The following is a 23,209-nucleotide window of genomic DNA, read 5'->3' as shown; positions in this document are numbered from 1 at the left end:
AAAATAGGTAACACTTCATCTCGATGGTCCACTTACTAAATATAAGTTACTTTGCAACTGCATGTCAACTAACTCTCATTAGAGTATTAGTATCCTTAATATCTACTAACTCTTTTTTTGTGATGGTCCTCAAACAGACATTCTACTGACTATAAGTAACTTTGCAACTACATGTAATTCTACGTTATTCTACCCTATATTAACAGTGTAATAATACTCAAACGAGAGTTAGTTGTCATGTTGTCGCAAAGTTACTAATAGTTAGAATGTAAAAAAACAGGGATCTTTTAAGAATTGTTCACTGAAAGGTTCTTTGGGAGTATGTATGACTTCGCTGTAAAAAAACAAACACATTTTTGGAACCTTTATTTTTAAAAGTGTATGAGCTAAACAAAATAGTCTTTGTGATTTAATGAAGATACAGTTTTAGACCATGCCACGGACTGTAATAAAGTGCTATAAAAATTATGGATACGATGAAAGATTGTCACCATGCTCCCTGTCCACCTGTCTGACAACTGAGTGTTGATTATAACAGGGCATTCTGGGAATGCAAATCAGACCCTCTTCATACCCATTAAGTCGAGCAACAGCTTCAAACGCCGATTTGTTCTGCAAATAGCCCATTCAGTCCGGGCCCAAAAAGCTGCAACACCTTTCTCTCCCCCTGCAGTAATTGAATCTTCAAAGGGGCATTTCCACCCCCTGTCCTCATCCGCTACAAGGACCGTGGAATGAATAGCATGTTCATATGAAAAGAGAAGAAAGTATACATGTTTATCCATGTTCAATTATCCACCCCGTCATCTGCATTCATAATTACGGCATAAGAACACGGACAGACAATTAAGGGATAGATGGTCCACGATGGCGCCATATTTTTTCATAAAAAGTAGTTTTGCTAATGAGCATCGTTCTCAAGAGAAACTCAGCAAGATGAATTACTGCGATCATACAAACCTTTTGGTCTCCTGATGGAAAATTGGATGTAGAGAGTGTTCTTTCAGATACTGTACATAATTCATATTGGGTGACTGAGTGACAAGAACACCTGTGATAGATTTAGGACTAACCCAATGTAAATACATGTTGCTTAAAACAAATACAACATACTTCATTCAGCCTAAAAAACACATGAGGACTTTAAACCAAATTTCAAATTAAGAATCTTTGACACAAAAATGCAGATAACGGTTTAAATAGGATTAAAAAAAGGAATGTTTTTAATCTCATTTTTTATTAATTAAATACACCATATCGGAGCAAATGTCTCTGAAAATATCACAAATAGATTTCTCTCTCATTCTGCATTAATAGGTTGACAGCTATGAGCTTCATTTTTTGTTTGTTGCGTGATTTCAGGTTGGAGGGAAAGGGAACGGGGTTAGCTGCTGTGTAGTATGTACTGTAGCCACAACGGGACAAAAACATTTACATGCATACATACTGTACATGGTAGTTTTACAAATACACCAAGAGTGTTCATGATTTGATTTCCACAAAAAAGCCACGGATACTTCTTTGAACCCAGTCTTCAGGATTTTTATATCATCCGAAATGAAACACATTCCCTTTACAACATCTAAAACATAGAAAGAGAAGATACCATGTTGTGAAGAAAAGGAGAATAGACAAGGTAGGACAAAAATATAAAGGAAAAAAGAAAGTCAGTATTCCCCCACTAAATCTTCAAACAAGTGTTATGAAAGCAGATTCAAAAAACGCTGCGGTAGATCAGCTTCGTTTGTCATTTTAATTTCACCCTCCTGTCTCTTTTTACCCCAAAACAACATCCTCCGGCTGGTCCCTCTCTGTGTCAGTCTTTGAGTCCCTCGAGATCAGAGGTCTCGCCTGGGTCAGTTCATGGAGTCCTTAGTATTCCTCCTCATGGGTATTTTCCATCCATGATTCAGGAGTTTGGAGTAAAGGGCGAGAATTGAATGAAAGGGGAAACTCTGACGATTGAAGGTCAAGGTGAAGCTCAAGCCTGAGTTTGGCGCTCTGGTTCAAAGTAGCCGAGCTTTGAGGAAGGGAGTGGGATGGGGTCCGATCCAAAAGGTCTTTTGTGACAATGAGCTAGGGGCTGAAATGAAGGCACACATCCTGCTTTGAGCAACACCTAAGTCCTAACACACCTGAAGAACATGGAGAGAGAGAGAGAGAGAGAGAGAAAGAGACATGTTAGCCACACTTAAACAGAGAAAAAATGACAACCAGTAAATGGGTCAATGATACATTTTGTCAAAGAAAAAATAAGCGAACATAAAATGTGCCAAGAGCTTTGAAATGTATTCATTTGTGCAGCATTTTCTAAAAAGATTTTAATGAAATTTAATGAAAAGTCATGTGGTGTAACTATCAAATAAAAATTGATAACATTTTCCATACGCAATACATTTGTGTATATTAATCATAATAATTGTGTCTTAATAATGTTTTACATTTTTTTAATATATATTTTGAGTTTTTTTTTTTTACAAACCTAAATAAAATATAAATATTATCTCTTGCTATGTCACAAAAGGTCAAATGATCTGATATTTTAAGAGACTTATTGACCTTTACAAATAGTATTGAAGGTCTGCATGGGTACTCTAGTTTCTAGGATAGGATTTTTTGTCTTGTTTTTAGTTTTTTGCATGTTGGTCTCACCAAAAGTATGAATACATGAAACAAATTAAATAAATGTTTGTTTTACAGAAATAATATATATATATATATATATATATATATATATATATGTATATATATATATATGACTATCAGTCTTACAATTTCTCTGAAATCAAAATAGCTTTCAAATAGAGTCATAAAAAGTGCACGTCCTCTTAAATGACATACTCCATTCTTCTCTCAAATGAAGACCGCCAGCTCCGCTAAAGCCCCCCTGAAAAACTTATTGATCAGCAAGGGCTTTCAAACCCATCTGCTGCCCTATTTCCTCTGCATTTTAAGCACATATTGTAAAGTTAGTCTCTTTTTGTCTCATTTTTAACAATGATTTGCCACAGTCCCTAGAGTGCTAAGTTCTTGCGCAGCCGAGACAATTATCCCAACATCCAAGTGCCAGTTTTCTGCTTTCACAGACAGTCATGGCAAACTTTTTCCACCCTAACATTCTCCTTCCTTTTGTTTTTTAAACACTCCATACGGGGGGGGGGGGGGGGGGGGGGGGCAAATTTGCTTTCCACGTCTTACCTCAAGTTACAAAGGGGTTTCAGGCTACTGTAATAGTAATTGCAAGCCCCCCACGCCACCCCACATTGGAGGGCTAATTAAAGAGACAGAGGCTGTGAAGGTTTGGATCCCCTGGGTTCAGGCTCAGCATGAGAAATGTAATTTGTCTGTCCTGAACAAAGAGATTAGGGAGAAGCCGGAGAGCTACTTAATAAATGAGCATCAAATGTCCTCAGCCGTGGACACGGACAGCACCAATTATGTCACCATGAAATTGCACATAATAAAAACAATGGCTGCCGGATGAGGCCTCCTATCTGTCTAGGGAAGTGTTCATTCTCTTGCGCGTGTACCATTCTGCACTAACTTGTTCCCAGCTCATGTCTATAGGTTTGGAGAAGCAGGAGAATAGCACAAACTGCTACATTTGAGCAGAGAAAACGCACAGCGATATCATAAATGACGGTGCATCTTCACTGCAGTGAGTAGCCGAGCTAAGTCTTTCTTAATAATGATTCGAATCTCTCTGTACCAAGAGAAAACACAACTGTTTAAGTATCTCCTGAGGACACGTGGACCTTCTCTATTCCTGCTGGTGAAGAGGGGCATCTGGGTGTATTTAAGAACTCTGTCTCCGCTATAATTAAAGCAGCGAGGCCAATATTCAGATTGCATTTTAGCATTAATAATTCAGCTGTTTTCACTACAATTGATGTCGGCACATAAATAAACAATGAGGCCTCATATTTACACAGTGGCAGCCGCCGAGCGAGAGCAGGGAAGAGGAAGGAGAAGGAAATGGAAGGATGAGGGCTTAAAGAGACATTTAAAATTAAGCTTGATAATGCAAAGGCTTTCAATTTGAAATGCAACACGCTCTTGGAGCTAATTTGTAAAAGTGACGATGCCTTAAAAGGCCTCTAACAGAGCACTGAGCTTAATGGAGCTCTCTCCCCGCTCGCTACATCTCTCCTCAAACTATCTTTTTCCTGTTGAAGGTGAAATAAATGTTCACTAGGAGACTCGACAACTGTCCGATCTCTCCCGTACGAGCTCCCACATCCCTGTTGTCTCTACATCAATACTGATTATGTGTCAGTGAGCCGTTATTTTCAGTGCTGCCGAGTGATACAATCGGCTGGTGGCTGACTACACAATGAAGTCTTATTGCAGACGGTCCCAAAGGCGAGAAGAGGAATTAGGTAAATAATTTGCCTGCTTGCCGTCTGGTTTTGTTTATTTAAAGCTTGCTGTGCAGCGTCGGAGGAGCAAATAGTCAGACAGAACTGTGGAGTTGAAAACATGGACGAAAACAATGAGACAGAATGCTTGAAGCCAGCTAGCTTTTGTCTTATTTTAAGTCTTGTTGTAAAATGAAACCAGATTAAGATAGAAAAACACGTCTTATGCTATTTCTATAAGGAGCAAAGTGATGTAGTTTGGGTAAATGAAGATTTGTGTTCACAGAATTTGACATGGTTTACATCTTGTGTAACACTGCGAATGGATTATACATAATCAGTTTTGAATATGAACGTGTCAAGGTTAGGGAGGAGGGAATCATTTTCACCTTACCTGTCCTGTAACTAAAAAGATTGAGTTTGCTCTGATCTCATTTCAGCAAGTTAACAATAATTGTGATAAATTTGCTTTCAGCCAGGGCGAATTACGCTTGTCTCCCAGACCTGACTATGGGAGCTCAGCATTATATCTGTTCCTTAAAACTACATTATGTAAATAAAACAGATATAAGCAGCAATAATTGTGATAAGTTAATGACTAAATGGAGGGTTTGGATATGAGGATATATACTGAACCTATTATCAGAGGAATCTAAGTGGGAAAAGTTGATAGCAGAAAGAATGTGGCTCTCACTTTCTGGTCAGGCAGTAGAGGGTTAGTCTGCAGTGAACTCAAATGGCCGTTGATGAGTGCTGTGGGTCTGTCGTGTTCGCAGAACAAGCTGCCGTTGATGTAGTGAAACCGGTCACCAGGGACCAGCCGGTTCCGGCAGGTAGAACATGTGAAACACTGCAGGAGACAATACAAATGACTCCATTACCCACAATCCTCAGTGCATTAGACCTGCAGTAGATCTCTGATCAATCTCTGGAAAGGATCATTATATTAGTTTCTCATTATTTCTTCTGGAGATTCTATATATGCATTTAATGCTAAAAATACTGAATAAAATTCATATACAATATTTTTGATTTGGTATCAATCATATGCTAATATATGAATATATATGTATTAGGGCTGCACAATATATCTTAATTATAGAAATATCACAAATGCTTATATCACGATATGCATATCGAAACAGCTTGCAATAATTTAGGTCATGAACAAAAGACAAAGAAAAAATCACTCACTGCTCTTGGCTAAATAACTTTTGTAGCTTTAATAAGAATCAGTATATGTAATTCATACAGTGAAAAATAAGCTTGATTATTCAGTTTCTGTTGTTAAATAAAACTAATGTGGGCCTACCTGAACCCCTGAACCTCGTGGTTTACACTGATGTTAAAATAACACCAACTTCCTATGCTACAGTAAAACACTGCTGTTCACTTTCTGAAGTTGTAGGGATGTTTTCTTGACAAAAAAATTTGAAACACGTATGTAGGTTATATAATTTTAAATATATTTAAAGATAATTTAAGTTTATTTTACACACTTTAAGCATTATCGTATCACATATCGAATATTGCATTATTTATTGAGTTATCGCATAACACATTTTTCTTCAATATTGTGCAGCCCAAATATATATATATAAAGTATAAATATTTACACACACACGCACGCACGCAATATTGTGCAGCCCTAATATATATATAAAGTATATATATTTACACACACACGCACGCACGCACGCACACACACAACACACACACACGATAAGACAATCATTGTACTATGTACTGTGAAAGGATTCTGGAGTGCAATAGAGCATTTAATTTTAGAGTAGCAGTGGTCACTTAAAGATTAAAGGTTACCTTGAGATGGTACACGTTTCCCTGTGCCCTCATAACCAGTTCACTGGCCGGGATGGACTGACCACACGCGCTGCACGCCCCACTGTTCCCAAATAACCTGTGAAAACACACAGAGACATGTTAGCATAAAAAAACCTAAATCAAAACAGTGTGAATGTTATAGCATGATAGAAATTACCATCAGTGAAAAGTGCCAAAAAAAATCATGAACAAAAGATAGTACAAAGTACAAAATGAGACAGAAAGACAAACATCACTACCACATGTCATACCATTATCTCATGACCAACTTCTTCATTGACATGACCTATTTTCGTTCACAGTGTGACCTGTGCATAAAAATTAAATCTGTTTGCTTTAAAGACTAAAGTCTTCACTGTATTGATGACATTTTAAAAATAATACATTTCAGTCTTTTCTTTAAACAAACCGATTGAATGGCTTCAGAAGACTTGGAACATATAATCATTCAAAAGTTTGGGGTTGGTCAGATGTTTTAATGTTTCTGAAAGAAGTCTCTCATGCACACCAATGCAACATAATTATAAAATATAGTAAAAACAGTAATATTGCAGTGTGTGTGGGGGTGTGTGTGTGTGTGTGTGTGTGTGTGTGTGTGTGTGTGTGTGTGTGTGTGTGTGTGTGTGTGTGTGTGTGTGTGTGTGTGTGTGTGTGTGTGTGTGTGTGTGTGTGTGTGTGTGTATTTGAAATAGACATTTTGGTAACATTAAACCATACGTTTTAATTTGTTAACATTAGTTAGTAATTAGTAATAGTATAATAATTAAATATAGCTACTAATTAGTAACCATATTAGTAAACATGAACCAACAATGAACAATACATGTATTATGTCAATGGTAATTTCAAAATTTACCAATACACCTTTAAAAGTTGTATTCTTAAGTGTTCCAATCTTTTGTATCATTACAAATGTCTTCACTGTCACATTTTAAATAAAACACATATATTTATATTTTAAATAAACCACACTGGAGATGCACATGGTCCTTTATATTAACACCGACACTAATGAATAGTTCTGTGTGCATCAATGAGGTTTGTTAACCTGTTTGGCCTTGTTTTACTGTAACAATGAAATCCTTGCAAGGACAGGTTAAATCATTCCAATCCTGTACCCAGGCCTCCATATCTCCCTCTCTCAGTCTCTCTCTCAAACACGCAAGCAGAACAAATTACATCTTCAATATTCTGATGTAGGAAAAATAAAATCATAGTAATATCAGCAAACCAAATGAAAAAATCCTGCATCCTGTCCTCCAAAAGCCTCTGCCACTGGGACTAAGTATTACCTTTGGTGTTCATTTTTTGCAACCTAATAATAACCTAGAACATAAGCAATCAGGGCCTAAGAATATTTGATTGTACATCTAGGCGAAGACACAGCGCATTTGCCATTAGGACTCAAGCGAGTGCTCAGTCACCGCCGCCTTTCCATTAGAAACCCTCGGCTACCCGGGTTGATATATAATGTGCATGGGTTAACCTTTTCAATCATGGTGTCAACACTTTAGATTTGCTTCTGCTCATCTCTTTCGTCTCTAACCTTCCCTCTCTCTCTCTCTCTCTCTCTCTCTCTCTCTCTCTCTCTCTCTCTCTCTCTCTCTCTCTCTCTCGATAATGAAATGCTTGCTCCTGCTTCCTTTCTATCTGCCTTCTGAGTCCACAATTTAGATTACTTCATCTTGCCGAGCAACAAACTGAATGAAATTTCGATTTGAGCAGAAAGTAATTTACTGGGATCTGGACCCATTTGTCATCATATCTCACTGGCTGTTTGCTCTATCACTGCACTTTTCCTATGCAATCAAATAAGACCACAGCTTCTGACAAGCTCCAGAGAGAGAGAGGGGGGGGGGGGGGGGGGGGGTATGAGGAAAGGAAGCAAGAAAGAAAGAGACTGTTATAAGGATGGAGGGAGAGAAATGGGGAAAGGCCGAAAAAAAAGGAAAGAGAGGAAAGGGATGAAGGAATCGTTGCGAGTGTGTTCCACGTGTAGACGGTTACAGATTCAAGGATGATTTCGACCCTCAGAATACTTTCAACCCATAAACCGATAATGTGCGTTGTGCGGATGCCGATATAGCATCACTGCACACATGAGAACATAGCATTCCAACATAGAAACAGCTGTCGTCTATGACATTTTGCATATGCATGTGGCGTTTATTGAGGGCACTACATGACGAGAGAGTGAAGCTTTAAGAGTTTCTCTTCAGTGGCGGATTTAGAGTGAGGAGGGGGAGGGGAAAACAAATTTGGCTGTGGCATCGATTGGAGCAGCTCAATCAAAACTCAATTTCAAACGTAATTAGCTGTAGGCTTGTGACAACAGCATGGCTTCAATGGCGTCGATGGGCCAGTCATGCTAGGCAAATGTCAGGGGGGGAAGGTCTTTAAACACTGCAGTTTGATTCACCTGTAAAATGACATCTTCCCCCGGCCTTGAGAAAGCAATCTGCCGAGCCGCGACGTGTACTTGATTCAACAATCCCAGAGCGCTCACACCTAAATTCGCTTACAAACACGCGTTATTTGGGATCCGGGCTCAGAGTGTGCTCCCCTTTTAATTGCCCCGTTGTCTTTCAGAAAAAAAAGAATAAAAAAACGTAAAGCATCTCCAGGCAACCTTTTTATTTTCTTGCCGCTCTATACGCTGCGTAGCAGGTTAATTATTTCAGCATGGGATGGCTGCAGATAGCATTTGATTTAAAGGCCTGAAGGCTTTAGGTGCTCAATTAAGTTGCTATCAGTCTGCTCCTCACCTCTAATGGTCTCTTTCACCATTGAACTCTGGTGCTGACGAGGGGAGAGATATAATGGGTCACCATAATTAAAGCCAAGGGACTCTTTAATTGCATTGACACCACCAGTTTTGGCTTCCTTCTCAAATCAGCCTGTCCTTTGTAGTTTTCTCACTTTCTAGGTATTCAGCCATTTGATCAATCAGAGGAGGAGGATTTTGTCAGCGAAACATCGCAGAATGCTGATTTATTGACTTGTCTCGGAACAGGCGGAATAAAGAAGGAGCTACAATCTAAGACTGTCTTTAATAGCGAAAGCAAGACAAGAAGTCTGTCTTCGCTCCATATGCGATGTCTAGAGGATTTAATTTGGATACCGACTGTGAGGTAAAATACAACCTAGCAGGGCTGTTCTAGGCCATCTGGCAGAAGCTCGGCCTCTTAAGCGGAACCTTTTGAGTGGAGTGATGTAAGTTGGTACAACAATGATTTCTGCAACACAGTCCATTATAAAAATACCTCTCAACATTAGCAGCCAAAGCACCTTAAAAGCACCGGGCAATATTGATACTTAAGCAGGGCTTTGCATAATGGCAATGTTACATTAGGGAGAGGGAGGGAGAGGAGAGAGAAGGAGAGAGAAGGAGAGAGAGAGAGAGGGGGGGGGGCAGGGTGGATGGTGTGGATGGGACGGGCAGGGGGACATTTCACGGCAAATAGAGCGGCAGGGCGGGCGGGTGGAGGGAGCTGAAAGCAGCCAAATGACACTCGGTTAATTCAGAGTAACAGATCTAGTCCCAAGTGGATTGAAGGCCTTGAATTAATTCTGTTATGACAAATCAAGATAAACGTTTCCCCTAAATTGCATGCGATTTAATTAATTTCTGAGATCCAAGTATTTCCTGGCTTAATAGTTCACATGCTCCCGTGCTGTCATAGTGCTTGAGTGGGCAGACTTCAAAGTGATATTAAATAACCAACTATTAGATTTACCTAGCACGTTCTATTGGAAAAGTGCCATTTAATTACCTGGCTCTATTCAATTAAAAGGACAGTGTTTTTCCCCATAACCGGTCACATGATTGCTCACTCCCCAAATTAAAATTCTCTCTCTCTCTCTCTCTCTCTCTCTCTCTCTCTCTCTCTCTCTCTCTCTCTCTCTCTCTCTCTCTCTCTCTCTCTCTCTCTCTCTCTCTCTCTCTCTCTCTCTCTCTCTCTCTCTCTCTCTCTCTCTCTCTCTCTCTCTCTCTCTCTCTCTCAAATATCAGCCATGGCTTAAGGACAACATGATTTTGAATGAATCCCTCCTGCTTCTCTGGGGCTAAAACTGCTGAAATCTACAACTCAAGCCGGTTGCCCTTGTGGTTGGCACTGGTGGCCTCGAGCTGAGTGGTATCAGAAGCCTATCATCCCATGTCATTTCCTCCCCATCTGCCATTAGGGAAAATGGGATGCTTTTCACTCACGCCATACCAATCAATCGCTAAGCCTTTTTACATCAGTGGTATTAATATAATTCTGGATATGTAACTTCATTATTTACACAGCAAGGGCAATTTAATAATCCATTACAAAAATAAGAGAGGCCCCTTTAAAATCCCCTAAGGGGACTGGCCTTCGCAATAATCCCCTCTTCTCTCTCTCTCTCTCTCTCTCTCTCTCTCTCTCTCTCTCTCTCTCTCTCTCTCTCTCTCTCTCAAAAGCCAATTTGGTTAATTAAATGTTTTGTTTGCAATGTGGCTCTCATTCATTTCGGACACGTCATTGAAAGCGGATAGGAGCCAGGCACTAGATCTCATTAGATAAAACCCATCAGGACTAAAGGAAAATGGAGGGGGACTCTAATTAAAGCTTTTAATTGTGTGGACTCACTGTCAGATGTTATTTTTCCCCTCTCTTATCTCTCCTCAGATCACAGGCTTGCGCGAGCTGCGTTTTAGCTCCGTTCTCCCGCCCGACGCGCTCTCATTACAAGGAGAAAGGTGTAGCTACTTTTCCCTCCCTGCTCGTTTTAATTAGGCACACAGGCCCGAAACTAGCGGCGAATCTTGTAGACTTGATCCCTTCAGATCAGGTGGAGTGGAAAGAGTGAAGGCACTCTTCACATTTGGACTGGTCGTCTCAGGTTTGCTCTGGTTGACACCTGTTGTCCCAGCCTGCCGGCAGCAGTGTCAGTGTGAGGCTTCGCTGAATTATCCAGGGCGAAGCACATGCCAAGGTAAATACTCACTAATGACTGTACCTCTGCCAAAAAACACTCTTTTCTGGCTGGAAGAGCAGATATATCACGGATACTTCGTTTTTAAGAATTAACTTTTAAATTGGCCTTCCTGTTTTTGTGAGAAAAATATAGGCATTCTAATATCAAAGTCACTCGCACTGTGTTTTTCCATTCCTCAAAACCAAAGAAACAATCCAAGAAGGCTTAAAAGTTGTGAAGGGCTCTTAGGGTTTTTATTTTGCCCTTGCAGAGGTCACGGTGTTGAAAGATTAGCCTGTCAAATCAGGCCATCCACATCAGCTCAGTGAGACTGCCGGGCCGTCACCCAGCCAGCTTTGGGTGTCAGACTTACTTGCATAAATATTTAAAAAGGGTTTTTTGCTAATTAAATGGCCTCTTTGTGATAAACAAAACATGGCAGAGAGGATGTGAAAACTCTTTTAAATTCCAGCAGAGTCGAAGGTCAGCTCGGCCTTACCAATCGGGTTTTCTAGCGTCTCGTAAAGCAAACACACACACAGCGCGGCTCCTTTAGCTTTAGGATGAAATATGGCAAGAGCCACAGACTTGCAGATGTTCTGGAGAAAGAATCTCCTTCGTCTTCTGCTCTGTCAACATGTCAGTGGCTTGACCTCTTTTTTAAGAGTGTCCCGTTGAGGGTTTAACCAGCGTGCTTTAACGAGGGCCGCTGACGGCACAATCCGAGACACATGTTCTCAATGGAAAATACGCTCTGCTCCGTGAGAAGCTTGATGGCTTGTAACTTTTTCCTTAATATTTTTTTTTTCTTGACAACCATCACTTCATCTAATCATTACATGCCTAATGTCATTTCATGTGGTCGCTGGACTGTCATAATATCCAGATGTATGAACTATATAAAGTTTGGCTTCAAAGACCATGAAAAAGCAGCCAAGCAAAACTAAGCTATCCTCAAAAAGATCAGAACACATTACTGAAGACCCCATTTAGAATTAATTTTACAAGCGCATCAGAAATCTGAAGAAACTTGACAGAATGCCCTTTATGAACACAAAACGACCTCTGTGCTGACACGTTCTTCATACACATGAATATGGTTTTGATTGTGACTTGGGCAGAATGAAATTAATAAAAAAAACGTATCTAACCTGATGTAGTCGTTTCTACATAGGATCATGCCACTCTTGGTGTAGCAGGATGTGCCGATTTCTCCGAGCTGTGCCTGGCAGCAAGAGCATTTCAGACAGCGGCTGTGCCAATAACTGTCCATGGCATACAGCAGAAAGCGATCGGCAATCTTTCCCCCACAGCCCGCGCAGCGCTTCCACGACAGAGATCCCGCTCCAACAGGTGGGGGCTGGGCACTTCCTCCAGGGTTCACCATTGTGTCTACAGAAACATTAAGAGACACAAGGGGAGACATGGTTAGAGCAGAGCAGTCAGGCAAGAGTTAAGAAGTTTTTCAAATCTTTGTGGCTATAGGATATCACAAAATAAAATAAAAAACGGCATATTTTTTAAATAATTTGCTACAGCTTTTTTGCTCAAAGTTTTTCTGCACAAAATTCTTTGCTACAAAACCTAAATAAAATAAACTATACAAAAAAAAAAAATGTAAAAAAAAAAATAAGGATTGTGACCCTAAACGTATTCAAATACCATCAGAATTACTTACTGAATCCATACATCTTGCAAAGTCAGCACACTTTAAGTTTCTCACAGAAGTCTTGTCATTGCAATATCTAAAACACCTGGAGCCTGAACAGTGACCCAAAACACTGAATGTTTTCAGAGGCACGCTTCCTAAAAGCTCTTTTGAAATAATTGAAATGCATATAATGCCTGCAAGCAAGTCTGAGAATTGTTTTAAGTGGCAGGCTGTCCTTGATCTTTATCTAAGTGCTGAAGTCAGCTCCTTTGGTCCATTTGTGATAAATGTCTGTTCGCTGATAACATTAAAGTCGCTGGAACAATTAAAGAGGCGCTGGCTTTTGTTAGGTTGTCTACATTGGTTTTAAACAACATTTACCTGAACCTTCGTGTGTGTGTGTGTGTGTGTGTGTGTGTGTGTGTGTGTGTGTGTGTGTGTGTGTGTGTGTGTGTGTGTGTGTGTGTGTGTGTGTGTGTGTGTGTGTGTGTGTGTGTGTGTGTGTGAGAGAGAGAGAGAGAAGGAGAGAGAAACAGAAAGAGAGACCCAAGTGCTACTGTGGTCATAACTGGAGCAGTTAATTGGGGAACCCTTGAAGTTGTATGATCCATTCAGAGGTCGACATATTCCACTCGCTTTCACTAAGGTTATCAGATGACGGATTTCCAGCCAACATCATGAAGAACATTCAGCAGCGTTCGGTTTAAGGACTGGTCACTGCCGCGTGAAATTACCCCCGGTATGTTGGATCATTCAGCATATATGCAAGAATCAGTTAATGCCAGCCTACAGAAATATCTGCCTCTGACAGAAATCACATTAACCACGAACCCTCATTTATGTTAGTAGTTCTGTACTTTTTTGCACTGTTGATCCATCAGTACATGCGTGCACTTCTGCTCCATCCTTCCTCTAATACATCTGAAATTCTAATCTTTCCCAAGTTTCATAAGGAGGACCACTGGACCGAAGTGGGAAAGATTAAAATTTAAGATATATTTGTGGAAGGCTGTAAGCCAAATCTTTGTTGAAAGGTAATTAGAGGAGAAGAGAGAGGCGGGGGGTTGAAAACATTGCACTGAGAGAGGGAGAGAGGCATTCAGTAACCCCATTAGTGGAGGCTCTTAGGGACAAGCAATACCTTAGTGCTGATTAAATCTAAAGGGAGATGAATCAGAGACCGAAAGTGACTCCCCCAGATAAATAAGATCGGACCATCGTCAAGTTTCATTCCCAGTAAGAGGGAAGAGGGGAGATTTGAAGAGAAGGAGGGGGTGGCTTTTAAGTCAAATGGGCAAACTCGAGTAATTACACGGACAGGCAATTTAAGCGAGGGGATGTGCAGAAATATAAAACAGATCAGCAGCCCATGGCCAGTAATACAGATCGCAGCTGCTACTATTACAATGCATAAGGCACAGCAAAACATGCAGAATTGCACTTGTGTTATGGATTGTTGATCCTCTATACAGCATGGGCGCACTCCTAATGCATTCATTTGATATTATAAACTCGGAATGCATGCAATTTCCATCGAGCTTACAATAAATGTATGGTCTTTCTATGAGTAAACAAACAAGAGCAAACGCTTATGTTTACTATCACAATCTCTAGTTATTTCGTTATTAGTTACGCGCGTGACATGCAACACAAATGGCATATATGTATATATATATATGTATATATATATATATATATATATATATATATATATATATATATATATATATATATACACATCTGACATCTTTTAACTGACATATTTTATGTTTACAAGTGTAAAGGTTTTAATACTGATCTGCAACATTGTGTCGCTCCATAACAAATGTGTCTCCTCGCGACACTGTGAAATTACTATTATTCATACAACAAAACGTGAATTGTCGTAGAGAAATGCACTTACCACTTTGAAATGTAATGGTTGAATGGTTGGTGAAAAATTTACAGCAGTCTGTTTCCTCTGTACACAATAAAAAAATAACGCGCACAGTCCGACAAACTCATACACAGAGCGCGTGCATCAATACTTCTCGCTGCTGTGAAAGAGTCAAGGAAATGGAGTTTTCAGATTGTATTTCCACGGTTGCCGTCACCTTTTTCAAATGTTCTGGTTATCACTGGAAAGATCAGCGGCGGTTTTGTTAAACGAGCGTTCGGGAATGTCTTCCGTAATTTCCATAGATGAAGCGAGCGCCTGTGTTTGAAACTGTCCTCTCGCACTGATGTCTCACCGTTGCTTGTCGCTTGTGCTCTACATGTGTCAGTGACAGAAAAAAAGCCTAGAGTAAACCTCATCTCACATGATGACGTCAATCAGGCTGCAGCCAATCATGACTGACTCCATACAAGCGGAATGACAAATCCAGCCAATCAGGAGAAGTAGAGATTTACTAAGATACACACTGTTCAAAGGAGGAAGGATTGCGGTTGAGTGGGCTCTGTCTGCTTTTTGGGGTTGGATGGGGCAGTGCTTCTCAAGCGGGAGGGTCGGGACTCGGGACCCACTAGGGGGCCGCAGTAAACTTCCAAGGGACTCCAAAACCCCTTACAATTCTTAAAGAGAAATAATTATAACATACTGAATTAATTTCACAATTAAAACGCAAAATCTGCTAGAAACAGGCTATATATGTGCATGATATTTTATCTATATATTTTATCATATCTATGCACAAGAACATTTCACATTACAACCATAGCAAAAAAGTTGTCAATTGTTAACATAACTAAAATGTTTTTATTGTTGTTTTCATTTTATTTACTTATGTTTTTTTTTTTTCATTTAGTAAACAGGTAGGCCCTATAGGCTATTTACACAGAGTAATTTAAGTAATGTTAAATGTCCGAAGAAACAAATTCTAAATCTGGGGAAGTGCAGTGTTCACAAAACATTTTTTTTTTTTTTTTTTTTTTCTTAGGCCTATATAATATGTATTTTGTTCCTATTGTCTTTAAAAATGAAATCTTGAGATTAAACATGAAGAATCATTTATAATGTACGGACAGCCCCTGTTTTTTTTTTGTTTTTTTGTTGTTGTTTTTTTCAAGTTTGAAACAAACTCGTGTTGTTGTTTTTTTATAACAGCAGAAGTATAGGCCTACAGGAATAATAATCATGTAGTCTGTGTAGGAGATACATTAAAATACTGACTTTGACAATGGGGGACCTAAGATTGGAAACTGAAATAAATGGCACAATCTGTGCATGTAAAAATTATAAGCAAGCAGGATTCAGAATTCTGTGAAAATATTTATCCTGCAATGGCAGACTATGGTCCTTCTCATATAAGTGGACCAAGCTTTCCCGTATGAAATAAACTTTTCAATCTTTCAATTTCTATATTAGGTTGACCAGGATATGGAAAATGTACAAAAGTCCATTTACTTCCATGGACAACAGCCAAGGTCTTGCTTATGTTCTTTATTACAGTGGCGCCATCCACTGGTTTGAAGAAGAACTACATTAATAGATTTTGTTAGTAATAGAATTTTTTCCTTTACTGAGACTAGTCATAAAGTCTAACCTAATTAAAATGTGAAAATAATCTATTAAATCATTAATTGAATTAACTGATGCTGCTGAATATGTCACAAAAATTTTGAAATTTAGAAACACCAACATCCACAATATTCTTCGTATAGAATATTGTATTGTATTGCTGTTCGTATAGGCTCTATACCCAGAGATTAATTATTTGCTATGGCAATTGCTCATATAGGGTTGTCTATTGCTCGTATTGCTGCAAAGAAGTGATAAAATGTTTGTCATTTTTCATTTCACAATTAAAGAACCTGCAACCAGCAAACAACTTTTTCTGCAAAAAGGCCTATTTATCTTACTGAAACTGAATTTCTGTTTACTTACAAATGCACAGTAACTTGCCTTGTGTAAAAGTAATGCTGTCTTATGCATTGTTGTGCTCTGTCATGAAGACATGCTCATTTAATAAAAAATGACCGCTCTGCAGTGTCCCCCCTCTTTTTTTTTTCTTTTTTTTTTTTTTTTAATGATATCTTTATAATAGTTTCCAATTGATTTTCATTTGTCACTCTGAGAACTGTCTTCATTCAATGTTCCGGCCTGAAGAAGCAAGAAGTGAAACGTTCTGTGATGTTCTACAGAGTTTTCACTGGGCAGCTAATCTTTACGAGACAAAACTGTGTAATTATGAGTTGCCTCTGGATTCATTAGTAAGATGTACATTGTGTAAAGAGTCTCCTATACCAGATACTAATGGTTTAATTGTCGTTGGTCTTGCCTGATTGCAGTGAGCAGTTTGATTTCCCTGCAGGAAAGGCAACTCTATTTCTCACAGGATTGGGCTCAATTCTCTCCAACAAGAACAATGAGCCAAAGATGGCAAAGAATGTATTTTCCACGAAGGAATAATTAATTTATCTCAACTATTAAAACTAGTGGGAAATTATGGGATGACTCTGAATGGGGGCCTCAGAGGAAAAGCTTTGTTTGTTCTTGGGCTGTTTTAATGAGCTTTTCACAAATGGCCAAGAAAAAAATACTTCTTTCTCTTCTCCTTTTGCAATATGATAGTCGCACACAATAATGAGGATGGGGTGCTTAGGGGATCCCATGGAAAAAGAGCAACACCAAGCCCCTGTTTCTGATCTCCTGATGTCCTATAGCATATCCTCAGCTTGTTGTGATTGCAAACAGCGAAAATAAAAAAATAAACGCACAAGCATAGAGCAACAACACTATTTACACAGCAGAGAGAAAGAGAGAGAGAGAGAGAGAGAGAGAGAGAGAGAGAGAGAGAGAGAGAGAGAGAGAGAGAGAGAGAGATGGTATAAAGTATCAATACCAACACATAGGGAGAGAAGGAGCTCATAATGAAGTTTGTGTCCTCTGGGGGAAACCAATTGAAGCCGGTAAGAGATATACAGTATTCACCGTGATGCTTCATTTCGGATAAGAAATTTACCCCTCATGATATTGCATTATTATGCTGTTAAACTGAGTGGCTCTCCATCACACAGCAATGGAAAAAGGCTGAAAAGGCCTTTAAGACATTTTAGATCCATAAAAACACAGCATGATATGATTCAGGTAGGATACAGGAACTGGAATAGGATAAAACACAGTGTTATCCCCACTCTAAGACAACATTCTCACACTTGGCAGTTACACTGTAGCTGTGTCCGTGTCAAGGCCTTGCATTAATACAGAGAAAATGGATTATTGATTAATACAGTTTTTTCCAATTTCTAACACACTAAAATGACATGCACAGCACAATTATTTAAACTGACACACAGAGAGCAAACCCTCTTCTCAAGGCTCCAAAAGTCTAAACACATTTTCTGCTTTACACACATTTTGCAATTCAAAATGGCACTTTTTAAATGCACTTAACACGGTTCTCTGCTTAAGAACACCAATCTGACATGAAGTCACATGTTTGCCATTTCAAAACACTGCCATTCCCACTACATGAGCTAATTGGCCAATACATGTGCCACCTGGCCAAACACCTCAATAGTTGGTTGTTAACACTTCAATTAGGATGTAAGCATTATGAAAAGAACACAGGTGAGCACCTGTTTTTTTTTTTTTTACAACAACAATGGAAGACGTTGCAGGGAGAGGAAGAGGAAGAGGAAGAGGAAAAGAGGGAGGGTGAGAATGAGAGGGGAGGAAGAGTGAGAGGTAGGGGTAGAGCTGGTAGAGGAGTTCATGGCCAAAGAAGAAAACAACTTTCAAATGAAATCAGAGCAACCTTAGTTGATCATGTCATCAACCATGGGCTGACAATACGAGAGGCTAGCAAAGACCAGAAGAAGGGGGAGAAACAGCATGTATCTGCAAATATTTCTTTGCATGTGAACAATCTGAAGCATTTTTACAATTTGAACAATTTTAGTATTATGGCAAAGCATACTAAAGATGAGAATGCTTTTCATTATGCCCAACAGTATGTAGTTGGTAAGACACAAATCTGTTAATATGAATATTTTGATAAAACCAGCCTAGTTTGAAAAATTGTGTGTTAGCAATTGGGAAAAAACTGTAAATACGAATGCCTTTTATAAAACGTTGAAGGGTAATGTTTGAAAATTGATACTTTTCAGTGAATTTAGCATTGTAGCATGGAGTTCCCAATCAGCAAACTGCCCTTCATTGAAAGCTGATCTATGGCCAAATGAAATGAAAAGTTAACTGACTAGAAATGTTTTTTCCAATGTGAATTCAATGGCGCCTGAGGTCTTTAGTCTCATATCATCTCTGTGAGGATATGTTGCTAACACTTCACTGTTTTCCATTATGAGCCTGGTGAGTGTACTTTACCCAGGTGAATGGAACATGCCTGCAGCACCTAGATGGGTGGCGTGACACTGAGAAATATTGAATTGCATATTTCAAGACAGACTGTTTGTTCTATACACTTATAAAGATGGAGAAAAAATCTCAAAGTCATTTCTTTAATATGCTGTTATTGACTGCTTTGATCAATCTTGTGTCAGCAGCGAGCAAGTAAGTGAGCTTAATTAAATACAAATCGATAATTCTTTAACAAATAGCGCATGGACTCGAGAAACAGGCCCAGCAGAATTAATCGGGGAGCATTTGTGTAGCTAAACGTTTAGGAAACTTCATCAAGAATTCAGCTCTCCATCTTTGGTGAACATTTATACATTATGCATGTCATTTAAATGCAATTAGAGGTCCTAATATGTTAATCTCTTTCATTTATTTGGCAAAGCTTTTTTGTAATTACATTGTTGTAAACAATGATAAAACTGTGTCCTCATGCATGCAATTGGATAATTGGCTACTCACAGCACATTTAGTAGATAGACTAAAACTATTATACAATCATATCTGGGAAACTGGCTGTAAGATGCCCACTGTGTCTTAATTTCCAGTCATGGGTAGCTGATGTAATGGAGAAACACATACTTAGTGTGTGTGTGTGTGTGTGTGTGTGAGTGTGTGTGTGTGTGTGTGTGTGTGTGTGTGTGTGTGTGTGTGTGTGTGTGTGTGTGTGTGTGTGTGTGTGTGTGTGTGTGTGTGTGTGTGTGTGTGTGTGTGTGTTTGTGTGTGTGTGTGTGTTTGTGTGTGTGTGTGTGTGTGTGTGTGTGTGTGTGTGTGTGTGTGTGTGTGTGTGTGTGTGTGTGTGTGTGTGTGTGTGTGTGTGTGTGTGTGTGTGTGTGTGTGTGTGTGTCTTAATTTGTATCTTTTTTTGTTTGCACAGACCTGAAGTCATGGGCCAACTGGACTCAAATCTATATCTGCCATATGAGCACAACAGCTCAACAAGTGTTGTTAAAACTGTCAGGCTTAATCTCCAACATATTTTCCATATTTTAAATGGCATAAATGAAAGCTATATACAGTGTTTTGCCTGGAAACCACAGTTAGTTTCAACCACCAATTGTTCTTATTAATAGAGGTGCAGGAAAGACAATCAGGTGAGTATGGTAAAACTGCAGGTGATGAGTGGTTGACAGTATGATAAAGGAGTCTTTGTTGTGTTATCAGGGTGAAGAGGAGATCGTGAAGATGGATCAGAGGATGGACAGAGCACACCTCGTTGATGGCAGGGCATGAGAATTCAGGTAAGCGGATGTCCGGAAAACTTGACTTACAGGAACACGTAGAGATCACAAGGAAAGTGTAGGAGAGGATTCACAAGAATGTTGAAGTATTGCTAGGAGAATAGTGTAAGTAGAGTGGGTAAGTGGTCCATTGTCCATAGATGAGACCAGACAATCACTGAGTGTGAGGTGTGTGTTTTTATCAAGGGTGAATGGACTGCTGATTGGCATGCTGATGTGGAACAGGTCCAGGTGATCAGTATTAGGGTGAGAGTGAACATTGGGTGTGTGAGACGGTGAAGCCTGGAGAAACCGTGACAAGGATATGCATAAGTGCTGTTTACACAACACCATTTTCAACTATTTTTTCAACTACATACAACTTTTTATGCGTTTTGGTTGTTTATTTACAAGACAACGCTGTCTTGGGGCCTGAAAAAAGCTAACTTTTGTAAAACGTGTTTCAAATTGCAAATTTTTGAAAATAATACCGTTATTGTCTCTGTGTAAACTACAAAAAATACAAATTTGTGAAAATGGTGATGTCATGCGCATGCGTATTATGTGTTCTATAGGCGCGCAAATTCTTTACAAAGTGACATGGCTACTACTGGCCTTTTATGCATAATACAGTGTTTTTAGTGTCATTTGTACAGATCTCTGTGAACGGGGATCATTTTGACAAGGATCTCGTCTATGTGTGAAAAAAGCAAAGGAAAACCTTTTCCTTTTTTAGGACATTGTTGATGTGTAAATATACCCTAAGTCCCAGACTCTGACTCTGACTCTCTCGGAACGTCCTGGCTGCGTATGCAACCCACCGTTCCCTGAAGGAGGGAACGGAGGACGTAGTCGACGTCGACTGAATGGGGATCGCGTCAGAGAGCCTATCATCTTCGAGTACTATTGAACGAGCCAATGTAATTGGCGTGCGTGATTCGCATCACACACTCCGCCCCCCGCGGGTATAAATACGGAAGTGGATGCACGCACTAGTTGCTTTTTCGCTGAGGAGCCGAGCGTAACCCGGAGTTAGCGGTGGTCCAGCGGTAGTGGCATGGGGACTACGTCCTCCGTTCCCTCCTTCAGGGAACGGTGGGTTGCATACGCAACCAGGACGTTCCCTTTCTGTCGATAACGTCGGACGTAGTCGACGTCGACTGAATGGGGATAACCTTTGAAAGCGCCACTAAAGCTGCCACCTTCCAGTGCCTAGACAAAAGCCCTCTGATGCCCCAGCAATTAAGGCGGGGAAGGACAGGGCTCAGGCCAGGGAAGTCACTGCTTTTCCTACAAAATCACTGGGAAAGCGTTCCCTTACATTGGAAAGGAAGGGACGCTGCGGAAGCACATCCTACCCGAAGGGAGGTAAATGTGGAAAATACACATAAAAAACTGGGCGGATGACCGGGCAGTATAATATATGGAATAACACTGGGGTGGCTCCAGCCTAGGACGGGGGGAGACTCACCGGACAGTGACGGCAGAGAGACTCTGCCGAAGGAAGACACGGGCTCGCCGTTGGGAGCCGTATAGTGGAAGAATACACATATGGGGTCGCCGTAGGGACCGCAACATATGGACCCAACCTAACACAGGTTCCACACTGCTTACAAGTGGTTGGGCTAACACCAGACATTCCGCACGTCCGACTTCGGAGGGGTGTGGAGGAACTCAACAGGGTTAAATTTTAAGGGAACTCAACTGGAGTAGAAAGGCGCACGTATCCAGTCCATAGGAGGGGAATGGCGAAGCAAGCCGACACTTGACCCGGGCTCACGGTGAAACTGGCTTCATGAGAAGGGAGCCCACGGGAAGCAGCGGTTCAACTAGGTGTCGTCCAGCCCCCAACTCTAGAATCTGTTTAGCAAAGCATATCGTCAACGCCCAAGCGGAGCACTTTACACTCATCATAGAGGAGCTCAACATCTAAGTGGACATGTTGCATCTCAGAATTTTTACCGAAATGAAAGCAAGCACTAAGTGGCCAACTTTGCTTGGAAACAGCCTTCCCTCTCTGCTGAATTCCTAACAGATATTTTGTAGAGCTGGTCTGAGGTCTATGGCTTGCGTCCTGTACACATCTAACCGCTATAAGCGAACGGACAGAGAAAGTCAGGGCTGGATCTGCCTCCTCCGGGGCAGCGCTTGCAGGCTCACCACTTGCTCCTATAACGGGAGAGGTAGGAACCTTGGGCACAATCCGAGCTGGGGTCTCAGCTTGTGAGAGTCAGCCGGCCCGAACTCCAGGCATCTCTGCTCAACACCTGAGTGTGATAAACTCACTGAGCTACAGGAGCATCTCTGCTCAACACTTGAGTGCGAAGAACTTCACTGAGCAACAGGCGCATTTCTGCTCAACACCTGAGTGTGATGAATTCACTGAGCTACAGGAGCATTGCTGCTCAACACCTGAGTGCGATGAACTTCACTGAGTTTCGGGAGCATTACTGCTCAACATGACGTGTGAAGAATTCACTGACTTGAGCAGGCGCCAGACGACCCTGAGTCGCAGTCGCTTTTAGGAGGCTCACTGGGGAAACGCATTTCTGCAGGCCCCTGGGGCAGCTGAGAGCTAGTGTCTGTCCAAGGGTAGTCCGCTCGGACAACACTGGCAAAGAGACGAAACTGGAGAGGCAACTGGGCGGCTCCGGAGTGGTCATGACCCAGCTGGACCCCAGGGGATGGACTCACCCTGGCTCTAACTGTCGTGAGGCTCGTCGGCGGCACGACTGAGAAGAGCGGAAATAGTGGAACAAAGCGTCCTCAGAAGCTTCAGACTCCAAGGAGGAGGTGACGGGTGAGTCGTGACATGCGAGGGAAGCTTAAGCAACGGTTGCAATGTCCAACAACTCAA

At 40.6% G+C, this 23,209-nt stretch overlaps 1 protein-coding gene across 1 annotated transcript; it reads right to left on the bottom strand.

Moving 5' to 3' along the window:
- Positions 1–1,200: 1,200 nt before the first annotated feature.
- Positions 1,201–15,076, bottom strand: lmo4b (LIM domain only 4b). The gene is made up of 5 exons (XM_077198879.1): positions 14,699–15,076; positions 12,296–12,536; positions 6,180–6,276; positions 5,053–5,208; positions 1,201–2,135 (listed from the first exon to the last, which is right to left on the bottom strand). The coding sequence occupies exons 2-5, from the start codon at positions 12,529–12,531 to the stop codon at positions 2,127–2,129; spliced, it is 498 nt and encodes a 165-aa protein (XP_077054994.1). The 5' UTR covers positions 12,532–12,536; positions 14,699–15,076; the 3' UTR covers positions 1,201–2,126.
- Between the last annotated feature and the right edge of the window lie 8,133 nt (positions 15,077–23,209).

This window comes from Siphateles boraxobius, unplaced genomic scaffold (genome assembly GCF_051911475.1).
Source record: "Siphateles boraxobius isolate OS27281-9 unplaced genomic scaffold, OSU_SipBor_1 41, whole genome shotgun sequence".
In the NCBI taxonomy this organism is placed as follows: domain Eukaryota; kingdom Metazoa; phylum Chordata; class Actinopteri; order Cypriniformes; family Leuciscidae; genus Siphateles; species Siphateles boraxobius.
Note: the sequence above shows the minus strand (reverse complement) of the source record. Positions and strands in the feature narration are given on the sequence as shown.